This window comes from Lycorma delicatula, chromosome 6 (genome assembly GCF_047948215.1).
Source record: "Lycorma delicatula isolate Av1 chromosome 6, ASM4794821v1, whole genome shotgun sequence".
Lineage (NCBI taxonomy): Eukaryota > Metazoa > Arthropoda > Insecta > Hemiptera > Fulgoridae > Lycorma > Lycorma delicatula.
This window is the reverse complement of record NC_134460.1, coordinates 116,607,579-116,621,526: the sequence shown is the minus strand read 5'-3', so window position 1 is coordinate 116,621,526 and position 13,948 is coordinate 116,607,579. Positions and strand designations below refer to the sequence as shown.

At 29.5% G+C, this 13,948-nt stretch overlaps 2 protein-coding genes across 3 annotated transcripts in view; both read right to left on the bottom strand.

Moving 5' to 3' along the window:
- LOC142326141 (pancreatic triacylglycerol lipase-like) overlaps positions 1 to 8,259 on the bottom strand; it is a 28,299-nt gene extending 20,040 nt beyond the window's left edge. Inside the window, exon 1 of one of the 2 annotated variants that reach the window (XM_075368350.1) lies at positions 8,128 to 8,259. In XM_075368350.1, coding sequence (XP_075224465.1) covers positions 8,128 to 8,248 — 121 coding nt within the window. In that variant the 5' untranslated portion in view covers positions 8,249 to 8,259. Of the gene's footprint in view, positions 1 to 6,212; positions 6,541 to 8,127 lie in introns of those variants that run through there. The other variant, XM_075368351.1, reaches the window with a different exon arrangement.
- LOC142326140 (cytochrome P450 4C1-like) overlaps positions 8,133 to 13,948 on the bottom strand; it is a 72,943-nt gene continuing 67,127 nt past the window's right edge. The window contains exon 13 of the mRNA XM_075368349.1: positions 8,133 to 8,266. The gene's annotated coding sequence lies outside the window, so the exon portion shown is untranslated. The remainder of the gene's footprint in view (positions 8,267 to 13,948) is intronic.

The following is a 13,948-nucleotide window of genomic DNA, read 5'->3' as shown; positions in this document are numbered from 1 at the left end:
TAAAATGAATATTTAATCATATTTGGAAGTATTTTTCTTAAAATTGCTTTCAAAAAGTTATCGTTGTATCTATATAGTGACCTTATAGTAGTTGTACCTAACAACAACAGTGACAGCATATTCATTATACCAATATAATAATTAAAGTAAAACTTTCAATTGAAAAATTACACTTACATTAATGTATAGGATGAATTTGATGTACTTTGACAAGTTTGTTAATATCAGGCTTGAATTTACTTAAAAACAACTGTAAGTCACTGCATTCAATTTTTCCTTTTGGTTAGCAACATTGCTACAGCACTAAATCCACGCTCAGACAAATGCAATGATGAGAATGCCGTCTGTCAGAAATTGTTGAACAATCGGCCGTAATCCAGGGTACAGTTGCGGGATTGACTTTTGCAACCAAAATTCTTTGTAGCCATTCTTGAATTTTATTTTCATTTCTTAGTTTGTTGTCAGTTCTACATGTTCTTAATTTATTATAATAAAATTTAAAAGAAATATTAAAAAATTCAATCTTTATTCTTCTAAGTGGGATGATCCTGCTGTGTTGATATTTGAAAAAGGATCCAACACCAGTCTGGTATGTCCATATTAAAAATGCACTGGAATTATTCTTTGAAATCACCATGGAGGTTCTCTAAGTGCTGGCAGTAAACAAGGAAGTCATCGTTGTTGAAGGTTACTGCTGATAAATTAGGGAAGTTATTATTCATGTCTGCCAATATTTCTCTTGTGTAATAGGAGTTTGGCTACCAAAGCAGCAACGACATTTTTTGTTTTAATCAAGTTTAAGTCATCGCCTTGAAGCTGGAGATCAACATCGTTAAACAATTTATACTGGTCTGTCAAATATGCAATATCATTCATTGATGTAATGAGGTTGTCGTGCAACTCTGTCTTTGTTTTCCAGGAACTCTATCACAGAGTAAAACAGATTGTAAAATCAAGTCAGACAAGTACCTTTTGATAGCTAGCCCTTCTGTCTGAAGCAGCAAGCAGTTGAAATCTTCATTACTGGAAAAACAAAGCTGACTAAATAATCTGTCATTCAGTGAGTTGCTTCTGATTTTATTAACTGCTCTGATAGCATATTGCAGTGATGTATGCAAGTGTTCGCTCAGGTTTCTCGCAACTAAATGTTGGTGATGAATGATGCAATGTACAACAAGCACATCTGGTAATTTTATTTTTTAAGTATGTTATGAAGCTTTTGTGATGCCTTGTCATAGCCAGAGCACCATCAGTAGCAACTGACATAATATTTTTTCAAAAGAATTTATTTTTCATCACATGGTTTCTCCCTTTGCGCCTGTCTCTAAATTTCTAGCAAATAATAGTTCTTGACATATTTTCTCATCTTTGATAAACCTCACGTATGACAACAACAATGTTTCATTAGATGGTAAAGTGAACTTACTGAACTGAATTGAAAATTGGCAAGTGTTCAGATGATTGCATTACTTCTTTTGCTGCCGGTAAAATTTAATCTTCTGCAATAATGTGTGGTTTGCCTGTTTTAGTAATTAACAATGAGATATTGTACAAAGCCTGAAGTCTGTCATTGTCTTGATTGGAAGCTGCTGAAAAACGTTTTGATATAGTTGGCTGAGCTACGTACTTTTCCAGGTTTTGAAAATAGGCTACATCTTTGTCTTTTTTATCAGAGTGCATTCTATTAAAATGATCTTGTAGCCTGTAAGGCTTCATCTCTTCATTTGAAAACGTTTTTGAGAAAAAGGCACATTGGAGATGATGGATTTGTGGGATTTTTGATAATCTGTATTTAATATATTCCGCACTGTACTGTCATTTCTTCATTTTTGCTTCTCACTTGGTTTTGACTTCACAAATATGTGAGTAAACGATTGATTTATAAAAAAACCTGCTACCGATTGCACGGGTAAATGCTAATGAAAATAAAAGAAACAATTACTGTCTTCATATAGGTTTGAAATGCAAACCCACGGGGTTGTTGGTCTTGTAGTGAGCGTCTTTCCAAATCAGCTGATTTGGAAGTTGAGTTGCAGCATTCAAACCCTAGTAAAGACAGTTACTTTTATACAGATTTGAATACTAGATCGTGGATAACTGTGTTCTTTGGTGGTTGGATTTCAATTAACCACACATCTCAGGAATGGTCGAACTGAGACTGTACAAGATTACACTTCATTTACATTCATACATTTCATCCTCTGAAGTAATATCTGAACAGTATTTCCCAGAGACTAAACAGAAAAAGGAAAAAAAAACAGTTTGAAATGCAACACGAATTGACAGGAATAAACATGCAATTACTCATTTACCGTATGTGACAGAATTTGTACTAAGCAAGTTAGAACAAGCACTGATGGATGATCCTGTCAATTCATGCAGGATTGGACAAATCACATTGTTTAATTCATACAGACCAAGTTATATACTTAAGCATTGATAACTTAATCATTTGAGAAATGCTACATGATTCATAAACTAAACGGCATTTTAAACAGGATTATGTAAGCTCTAATTTGGTATAAAAACATATAATATCCGATAATTAGTTTGTTTATAATTTGTGTTTAAAAATTAAAAATATATTTATTTTTTTCTACTTCAATTTTATTTTGTGTTGTATATGTATTTCTTGTCGCTTTTTTAAAAATTTCTTTGTTTATAATTGAATAATAATCCTTTGTGTATAATAAATACTCATTTATTTTGACATATTTATCTTTAACATGATCTTGGGTTAAACTGAGAGCGGGTAATACATGTTGCAGTCTCACTCTTTAAGGATTTCAATACATCAGTACAAAATGAACAAAAGCCAAAAACTGCAATGCTACATTAAGACCTCACAATTTTTCATTCAAGCTAGATCAGAAACCTTGAATTCCTATATTTATTTGCATCAATATGTTGCTTAGATCTGGAGATATACAGAATGAAAGACAAAAGTGGCCTTTCTCTTTAAAGTGGAATATTTGGTTCAGAAAAATTGTGGAGAGACATACAGAAAAAAGAAATTAAAGCTTGCCTTAAGATTTTGAACGGTTTTAGTGCAGTTTACTGAAAAAAAAGTTGTTTCCCCCATGCGCCTGATCAAACATGAAGAAAAACTTTCAAATATCTAAAACTTTTTTCTCACAGATTTTTTTTTTAAATTGATGTTTTTAAAGGTATCCCTTTAATTTTCTGTATTAGTGTAGTAGGTATTTAATTTTAGTTTGAAATATCAGGAAAACATAATTTTTGCCCTTTTTTTTAATCAGCCATTGCCTTCCTAGACCGCTGAACCTACCCCAGTTTTCTGTGGCCCTTCTACTGCCCCCACTGAAGGCCTCCAGCACCCACAAGAGAGTGTTATTGCTTACATGGGGGCGTTATCGCCAATTTTGAGAATGCATAGTCTATATTAATAAAACAAAAATAACTATCTAAAAGCAGTTGCGTAAAAAAAGAAAGACATTTCATTAAAATAGTTGATTCAATATTCTTTTAAATAATTCCATTCAAAAGAAGAAAGTTAGTTTAAAAACAGTCCAAACCATTCAGGTTCTAATTCTACCCTCTCAACCATGACCTAACGTGTAACGTACATTATGTAAGGGTAAAAATAAATTTAGGATTAAATTTCCTATTGTACATCAGAAAAGCATAGAATAGGACAAGATAAGAGTCAGGGTAGCATCTCTTTATGTTTCCCCCATGTTCCCTGTATAGGAAACTGTATTAGATCATTGTGGACAGTTGACAATCTGTGTGGTTTGGGTGTTTTAAAGCTTAGTTTCCATCATGATTGGGAACGTAAAAAACTATACTGAGTGATTTCTCATTAACAGTTATCTTTATTTTGTAAATACAAACAGAATTATTATTTTATTCATAATTTTTATAGTTTCTCTAAATTTTTTTTTAGTTATAATTGTTCTAGAATTGCCACTCATTCTTTTATTTGTATAAGTGTGTGGGGTTTTTTATGCTAATTCCTCAATATCTACTGATGACGATTATTTAACAATCAGTATGCCCAAAAGGTTATAAGTTAATTTTTTTTTTGTAATTTGCTTTTGAGCATTTTCTCTTTCTGAATTTTGGTTAATAACTATTTTGCATATAATTTTCTTTCTGTGAAATAATTATGGAAGAAAATAATTAAAAAATGATTTAGTCTGAACAACACTTACAGAATTTGTCTAGTTCATAGTAATCAGTATAATTCAGTATTAATCAGTTTCTAATTATTATTAGAAAAATTTTTACAAATTAACAACCATTTATATCACACTGGATATAAAAGAAACGAATCAAAAAAAAATTGATCAAAATGATGAACAATTAGAAAATCAGACACCTTGAAGGAACTAATGACAAGTGCAAGAAAGCCAAAATAAAATACTGATCTTACCTGGCTTATATTTTTGGAAAAATTACTTAGACAAAAGTCATTATTGACTTACAAATGATATATTATTTTATTTGCACAAATAATATATTTCTACAAAGTGCATCATGAAGTTCTCCTGGGAATTTCATAACCTATTCTATTCATGAAAATAATGGAAAAAGTTCATATAAACATATGTCCTAAAATGCTTCGTTTGCGAGTTGCAGTTAGTGAAAATTGCCTGGATTTCAGCTGCCACGATGAAATGAGGTTGTACTGAAATTATTAGGATGTTAATTGAGGGGCAGAATTAGTAACTTTTCTTATTGCTGTTGACCTGAAAAATCAAATAAAATAGGTCCCAGAACCTATATCTGCTATAGTTTTGAAACATCAGGGGTGAAAACCATAAATTGGGGTAAAAACTGCAGTTTTTTATGTTTAATGTACAACTATGATAAATGAGTAATTAACAAATTTTAACAATTTTGTAGAAAATCTCTACAAATCTGCTTAAAAGTTTTGTGTTTATATATATATATATATATATATACATAGAAAAAATAACGATATATTTGATGATTTTTGTTGTTTTATTTTTCTAAATTTATTAAAAATGTGTATTTTTTGGTATTAAATGATGTACCAGTTCTAAGCAACTGGTCATTCACCTAAAAGGTGTTAATTAAAACTGTCTTATCTAATTAACTTAAATAAACTAATACTTATATTGGAGAATACAATGTATTTTAGAGATGTGATTTCTTTTTTTTTAATGTGTTGTTTTATTGATAAGTAGACTTTAAAAGTTTGCTTGATTTTTCTTGAAAATCCAAAACCTTGCTACTTATTAATCCTACAGGTATATAATAGTAAGGTATAAACCTTACTATTAAAATAATGTAACCAAATAAAATTTTTGGCTAGAATCTTTAAACTTATATATGTGGAGATTTTAAATAAGCACTTCTGTCCAAACTTTGAATTTAAATTGAGTATTATAACATTAGGCTTGCTTTTGTATGAATTTAACATTTTACTATGGTTTCTTGGGCTTACTTGAAAAATGCTGAGAAAAAATTAAAATGAAATAAACAAAAAAATTAAATGGTAAAAATACAAATACAAAATTTATATTACTGAAAGTATAAGTAAACTTAGAAATAGTTGGAATTGCTATACCCCTGCATATCCTTTTGTACTTTCACTTGCTCTGAGCTTTTGCTTTCCCGTTTAGAGCTGTAGTTGTAGAAAGGAAAGTAATCAGTCCAAATTGGGCATATGTGGTTTTCACCAGATCTTGAAGTTTTGACACCTAAGGAACTCAAAAAACCAGATGGAAATTTTCTGGATGTTTCACACTTTATATCTGCAGAAGTACTGGACCGATTTTGACAAAACTTGGCCAGATTACTTCTGTATGTGAGGTATTGATACCATTAAATTTTCAACTTAAAACATCAAGGGGGTGAGGCTGTAAAGCACTCTTGTAACAATTAAAAAATAATATTTTCAAAAATGTTTTTCAAAATCACACCTTACCCCAAAAAATACTCTTAAACTAATGGCTAAGCGGGTATACTGCATCAATAGTATCCCCTGTTACCACAAGGAGCACTAGTATAGCACTGATGAGCAAAAAATATTATATTTAATTAAAATTACAAATATTTTAAATTAAGATGTGTGTGTAAGCCATGCATCAGAAAAAGCCATGTGATGGAAAAGTCCTATAACTGTGTTGTCAGCTTTTATTCAAGTTCAACCCTTTTTTTTTTAATGTTATAATTATAATGTTATTACTATAAAAAAAAATTTAAAAATAAAATATACTTACAAATATATATATTAAATAACAATAATATAATAACAAAGGTAATCATGTTCCTTAATGGTATCATAAGAACTTCACTTTGTTCACTAGCTGAATGTGAAATCAAACACAAGTTTTACAATTTATTTACATCCACAATGCTTATAAATATAATTTTGCAAGATTATAACTGTTAAACTTATCAAATATCCTATATCAAAAATCTATCTAAAAAAAGTTTTTGTAAGAATATTAGGATGATGTTTAATAATAAAAGATTTACAATTTTATGGTGATAAAATAATAAAATAAGCAGTAAATAATATCAAATATTTCACAGTACTGAACTTCAGTTAAGATTTATGACTGATGGTATAAAGACTGTAAATAAAAAAAAAATAAAATTTTAAAAGCTTCATACGTAATTGATGATAACATATCTAACGGTTCTTTTGCACAATTTTCAAGTGTTAATACTTTTGTATTTCCAATTAGTAAATGAAAAATGCTGTATTATAATTAATCTTTTTTTTCATAAAAACTGAGAAAAATCTATTTAATTATCAATTGAGGAAAACTAAACACAAATATGATCATGAGTTAAATTATTTATAAGCTTACAATATGCACTAGTATGTAAATTGATTTAGTAATGTACAATATTAAATATGACCAGAGTTATTTAGAATAACTCTGATGAAAAAAAATTTAATACAAAAATGTTTAGTTAAAGTCAAGAATTTTAATTTTGCGAATAAGCAGTCTTCTATACAAATATATTATTATTAACAATAAATTTGGTTATGATCATACTCAATCATAAATTATTTATTTGTTTACTCTCAGTAGGTATTCTAGCTATTCATCAATCAATAGCTAGGAATACCTACTGAGTAGGTATTAGTCTCGTTTTATACATGTGGAATGTAGTAAAGACTAATTAATCTGAACATATATTAATCCTCAGTTATAAGGATCACATAGCAGTTACTAGATGCTGTAACGGAAACAAAATTTTACAAATCATTTCATAAAAATAGAATATATATATATACATAGACATTAACCACAACATGAACATTTTGCATACACTAAAATCAAGTTCTCTGCATATTGAACAATATTCAATTTACTGATTAACACAGTAAATTTGATAAAAATGAAATATAAAACAAGCAAACTCAACATTGATCAAATATAATATCCAATGTTAAAATTTAAGAGGTTTCTTCATCTGTTTAAGATAAGTGCTATTAATTAAAGCATTATTAATAATACCACTGAAGAAGGTGGTACTAATTAGCTCCAAAAGCTCTTTGGAAGAAACAGTTTCATTATTTTAAGATCATTTGATAAGTAATGATTAAAAGCAAAGGGCTAACAAAAGGTTGCATAACTTTACAATTCTCTACAAATTAGCACCTAGGAAGAAAATTAAATGGATCATTAAAGTATGTAAGTATGGGAGTAATGAATTACGTAAAAAAAAATTATTCTACTCAGAGTAAAGTTTTGAGATACAGATCCACGGTGACCACATCAAATATAATGAAACTTCACCACACCCTTAACCACTCCATGACCAACTGTAGCCAAATTAAGTGGCATCAATTGACCCGTATTCAGAATTCATAAAAAGATTGGTTAATCCAGTTTGAAGATAACAAGTAAAACTATAATTGACATGAAAAAGCAAAAAAAAAAAAAAAAATAGTCTCATTATCTCCCACTCCTTAGTGAAATCATCCAATCACATAACCAAAGTCACTAATTTAAAGGAATAACTAATTAGTACAAGAATATGATTTTGAGCCCAGAAATAACAAGGATGAAAAGTAGGTTTTGGCTTCCTCCTCTTTATGGAAATTTGAGTAAGAAAAAGTACCATGTGAAAACATCTTAGATACCTACCTATGAATTATATCAAAGTTTTACCTACCTGAATAAACTTGAGATACAGGACCCTTACAATCCATATCTCCTTTTCCCCTTGAGCAATTTTGATTAAAATTAAATGGGCACAGCACTCCATTTACAGAAATTATCGTGCCAAATTTCATTTAACTGGTTCATCCAATCTGAAGATGTCAAGCAAAAAACAGAATAACATTTATACATCCTTCTAGAATAATTTTTCATTGGTAAAATTGTGTTTTTGGTTGTGGTCATGAAATGAAAAGAACTGCAAAAATCCTGACATGCAAAATTTAATCAGATTTGCATACTTTCTTTTAAATAATTACTATATAGTCATACAGTATAACTACACAGCCAGGAAAGTAAAAATTTAATTTGGAAGAACCTTTATAAAAGAAATTAATTAAAAATTATATAATATTAATGTTATTAATATTAGTTTTATTAATAATAAAATTATTATTTTATTAAATTAATTTCTATCTGACATTACTGTACAGACATATATTTTATAAGTGTATTAAAAATTAATGTTACTCCAGTGTTTAGATTGATAAATCAGATAAATGATAGACACAACTTTTTAAATTTTTTATTCTCTGCATTTCTGAGTTTTTGATTCCTTCACTTTGGCTATTTTTGCAGCCCTAATTCTCAACCTTATAGGCACATCATATGAATGTTTTATAACCAATGGTTTCATCAGACAGCCACAAATTTCACACAAAAACAATCTATGGTTCAAAGATGCCTCTTTGTTATTAGATAGAATAGGCACTCTCTGATTATACCTGCAATACCAGTTATTTTATAAAGGAGCATAAGAGGTCAACATCTATTTCTCCATGCTACCATCATAGTTATGTTTGGTTCACTGTGTCTACTGTAGATTTTCTTCTGTTGTATTATCTCAGGTTTTCTTTGATCACCTGAAATTATTGATCTGATCACTGTCAATTTCATCATCAAGGTGCATCATTGATAACAGGATAATGGTTTTATACTTTCCTGGTAGGTTTGATGCCAAAGTCTTTTTGGAATGGAAAAAGACTTGTACAAAGTTGTCGAGTCCTAGTACATGAAGATTATTAGGAATTTTCATTTATTTTGTACTTTATTTTAACTGTCGCACTCTGAGACAGCAAAACATGTATAACTACGGCAGGGAAATGAACATGTAAAGAAGAACGATTTTGAACATTGATATAAAAAAATGTTGAAAATCAGATGGGCTGATAAAGTATCAAATGAACAGATTTATGACATCTTGAAGAGAGAAGCTTTTGATACAATCTTTTAAAAACTGGATTGGTGGGACTCATTTATTAAGATATCCATACTAAATTAATTTCGTAATAGAGTGTTGTGTACAAGTTAAAAGTGGTAAGTGAAGATTAGAATCAGTATAGATGAACAGATAATCTAATATTATCTTTCTTATTAGGAATAAAGGTGCAACAAATATTTTGAAATTAAAAGTCTGCACAGAAAGAAAGGAGTGGAAAATAATATCAACTAATCAAATGATTGATAATAAAAACAAAGTTTTTCAATTCTTCAAAGAAATGCTGGATTTAATAGAAAATTAGAAAGCGTTATAATCTATATGACCTTTTTAAGGCTTAAATGTACTATTTTTTTAAAAAGCTATGTTTAATATTAATGAAAGGAAGTGTTCTTGTATTGTTATGACTGAATTCATAAACGCAAATATTTATCAAATTCTTGGTGCAGGGAATCTATGATTTCTAATCTCTTTGAATACATCAGATACTTTATAGTTTGTAATATGACTTCAACTTCACAAAGCTCACTTTGCTACTACATCTTATTCTTTTTTAAAATCTTTGGCACAAAATATTTTGCCTTTTATGTAAATATAAGGTCTCATGTAGTATATTTTTATGTCCTTAACTTTGACATCATTTACAATGAAATGATATTGTGCTTCTAAAAATCAAACTGATTTTTGACTCACAGATTAGCACTTCTTTCATGAAGAAATGCGATTTAAATATTTCTGAAAGTAATTTATGTACAGTTAAAAATAAAATATTAAAAAGTAAAACAAAGCTTTTAAAAAAAGAATTAGAGTACAGAAAATTACACTAAACCCTAAAAAATAATATACCTTTTTTTAACAACTCTAAATTTTATTTTTTGTAGTACGCACTGATTGTGTTATAAAAACTTTATGATTCTTTTTTCATGTGGTCCTAGCTTCTGAATGTCAAAAAAGTATCTTTTTAAATAAAAGAACTATTATATATTTGGTATTGACTTAGCTCTTTTTTATGAAATACTAAATATATATTAAAATAAATAACACTGATTTTTTTACGCACATTACTAAAGAAGTTGTAGTATTTATATAATAATAACTTAAGTACTTGTTAAAATAATAAGATCACATGTATAAAAGTACATGAGTACTTATCTAGTACCAATATAAAAAACACATATGTAATTCAGCACAGTAATTACTATACTTAAACCACAACTATTACTTTATATTAATCAACCGAATGTAATTTTTTTCTTGTTTGTTAGATCTTTGGATTTGTTTTTAAATTATTAGTTGATAAACAAAAATTATGATTTGCACGATACTACTACTAGCTAAATTAGAGTAATCGAACTTCCCATGAACCATGGCTCAACTCAGAAGATGGAGTACTATACATCAAACTCTTCTCATAAAACTTAAGTATGGTTTAACCTTTTCAATCCCTGCATCCATTTCCATAGGCACATTTTAATTCCTTACTAGAAAGGTAATTTATATTTTTTGTCCGTCTGTACCGGAGAGTGTAACACAGTTCTTTGCTGTGAAATAAAATATACAACAAATGCCATATGATGCAATATTTTACAATCATTATAGTATAGTAGTTAAGGACAGTTTTTCCACACTATGAAAAATTCCCTGTGCAGTAACAGGTCCATTGAAATATCTGTTCAGGTAACACCAGTAACTTACAGATTGCTGCACATAGTCACATGAATATTGTTCAACATATTAAAGTTCTATAAAATGTGCAGTTATATAATTCCAATAAGGGTGGGGAAATTAATTAACTATTACAGAATGTTCTTCCAAACTAAAAAGTGGATCCTGCGCATGATTGGAAATGCAGTTATCTTATATTCTTACTTACTACCAGATATATACTTACTACCAGAGTAGAAAAGAGATGCAAGTACAGTAAATATAGCATTAAAAAATATAATGGATCAACTGAGTTTTAGAATCAATTTGAGCTCTGTCTAGAGAATAGTGAAATTAATTGATCTCAAAAAGAAAAAGAGTAACATGCTCGTATTTATAAATAACAACACACTGAAATGAAATTAGTATCAGCTCTCAAAATGATCTTGTTGATCATTTTCCAGAGTACGAACAAGATATTGTACTAGATAATTGTAAAAACAATAAGTCATGAATTTGCCAAAAAGATATTGTATTAACATGCTATCTAAAAGGAAGGAACTATTCTTTCAATTATCATTAATGAAACTAAAATTTTGTTTTTTATTATAATACACTATATGAGCATTAACATTTTTCATGATTTATTTATCTTCACCTAAGTGAAACAACTTGAAAATATTTTGTTAGCTTGGTAATCTAAGTTAGGAATTTGTAATAAATTAATTACTGTTATATATTGCAATCACTATTGAAATCTGATGTCCATCTTAATGGACATACGTGAAAAATTTAAATATTGCTAAAAAAAAGAAAATATATATCCAATTCTCTTCATTAGTCTTTGGTTATAAAAAAAAATGATTTCTTATTAACAAAAAATGGAGTTCAAAATTTGAAAAATAAACATATAATTAATAAAAAGAACACCGGATCCACATAATCTGTAGACTGCATGGGTGGAAATATGATAACTGAACATATTTATGAATTAAAATCTTTTTCAGTTTTGAATCAAAAATACTGGACATGATGTTTTTTTTAAGTGGCGGTAATCTATGGTAGATTCATTGTGTTGTTCAAATACACCGACTAGTTTGTAGATGTTAGCTTGTGTGCTATTTATCATTTATAGAGTTGCATAATTAGAAAACAACAAAATATGGGTGACCTATTATTTTACTTTAATCATGGAGGTACTGAACTTAGACAGTCTGATACTGGCTTGAGCAAATTTTTGAAATACTGTATGCCCTAAATTTGAATCAGAGCTAAAATGAAATCAATCAGGAAGTTAAATTAAAACAAGTTAGTCATTCACAAATGAAGCCCTAACAGGCAGATTTCAAGTTTAAAGATATATATTCATTGAGGATAATAAATGCTAGGAACAGAATTGAACTATTTACTTCTTAATTTATGCTGTCTGGGTAGTTTGGAAAAGTATAAAATGTGTTTTGTATTTTTCATTGACCTAAAATGAAAAGTTAATAATGCCTATTTAGATAAAAAAATAATTAATATTAATCTTTATTTATAATTTTTTTTTTTTTAAATGATGAGATTTAATGGATCTTTATTCTTAATTATTTTAAAATTTCTATCTTTTACTTTTGTGGGAGATTTAAGATCATGTATAAAACATCACATGTAAGCACTTCTCATACAATTGTCACAGAGTGCAAATGGTATTTGTTTACCTGTAAGTGGTTTAGAACAACCATTGCATGGGTATGTGGGGGAGGTTATTAAAAAAAAAAAGAATTGTTTTCTGTAGGCAAGTGGGTTGGCAATGCTCTGTCCTCTCCTGCTAGTTACATTTCATAAACATTCTCCCTGCTCAGTTGGCCAGGTAGCTTTCATGAGAAACCATCACATCAGACAGAGTGATTGTTTTCTTAAGCTCCTCCTAACGCTCTTGATGATTTTCTGATGGCAAACTTTAAGAAGCACCGCACCAACATCAAATTCTGTTTCCAGTTAAAGAAAACAGGAGAAAAAAACAGTTTCAATGTTTAGGGAAGCTTATGGTAAGGGAACTCTAAACCAGGCAAGAATTTACACGTAATATACCTGGTTCAGAAGTGGCCAAATCTCACTAGAAGACAAACCCGGTTCGGAACGCCCTTTTAAGTCCACAACAGACAAAAATGTTAAAAAGTGCATGATGCCATCTTGTTTGGTTGTTGCATAACAAATTGGAGGAAATAACTGGTCTTTCCTGAAGTTTGTGTCAAAGCCCTAACTGAATATTTGAACATGAGATGCGTCGCAACAAAGAATGTTCCAGACCACTTTCCGATGACCAGAGGGTGAACTGTCTAAGAGTATGCCAGGAATTGAAAGAACAGACACAGACTAAGCTGCATTTTTTGTCTAAAGTCATAACAGGGGATGAATCTTGGTGTTACGGCTGTGACCCTGAAACAACAGCAGTCCGGCCAATGGAAGACAGCTACATCGCCCAGACCAAAAAAAGGATGGCAACTAAAATCAATAGTGAAATGCAAGATGGTTTGTTTTTCGATATCAAAGGTCTCATTCACATTGAATTTGTTCCTCAAGCCACCACAGTAAACCAACATTACTATCCGCAAATGCTGAAGAGATTGCATGAGGCACTGAGAAAAAAACAACTTGAATTCTAGCGATTGGGGAACTGGCTGCTGACATCATGGCTGCCCACACAGAATTGCAAATCAAGTAGTTTTTGACGAAATATGGCATGACAATGATTTCTCAATCTTCTTACTTGCCTGACTTAGCCCCCTGCGACTTCTTCTTATTCCCAAGAATGAAGAAAAAGAAGTGGAAAGCATTTTCAGGATATAGAGGTTAAAAAAAAATTGCTGGAGGCACTTAAACATTGGTTCAGAAGTATATAAGAAATATTTCTAATAGTGGAAAAACTGTT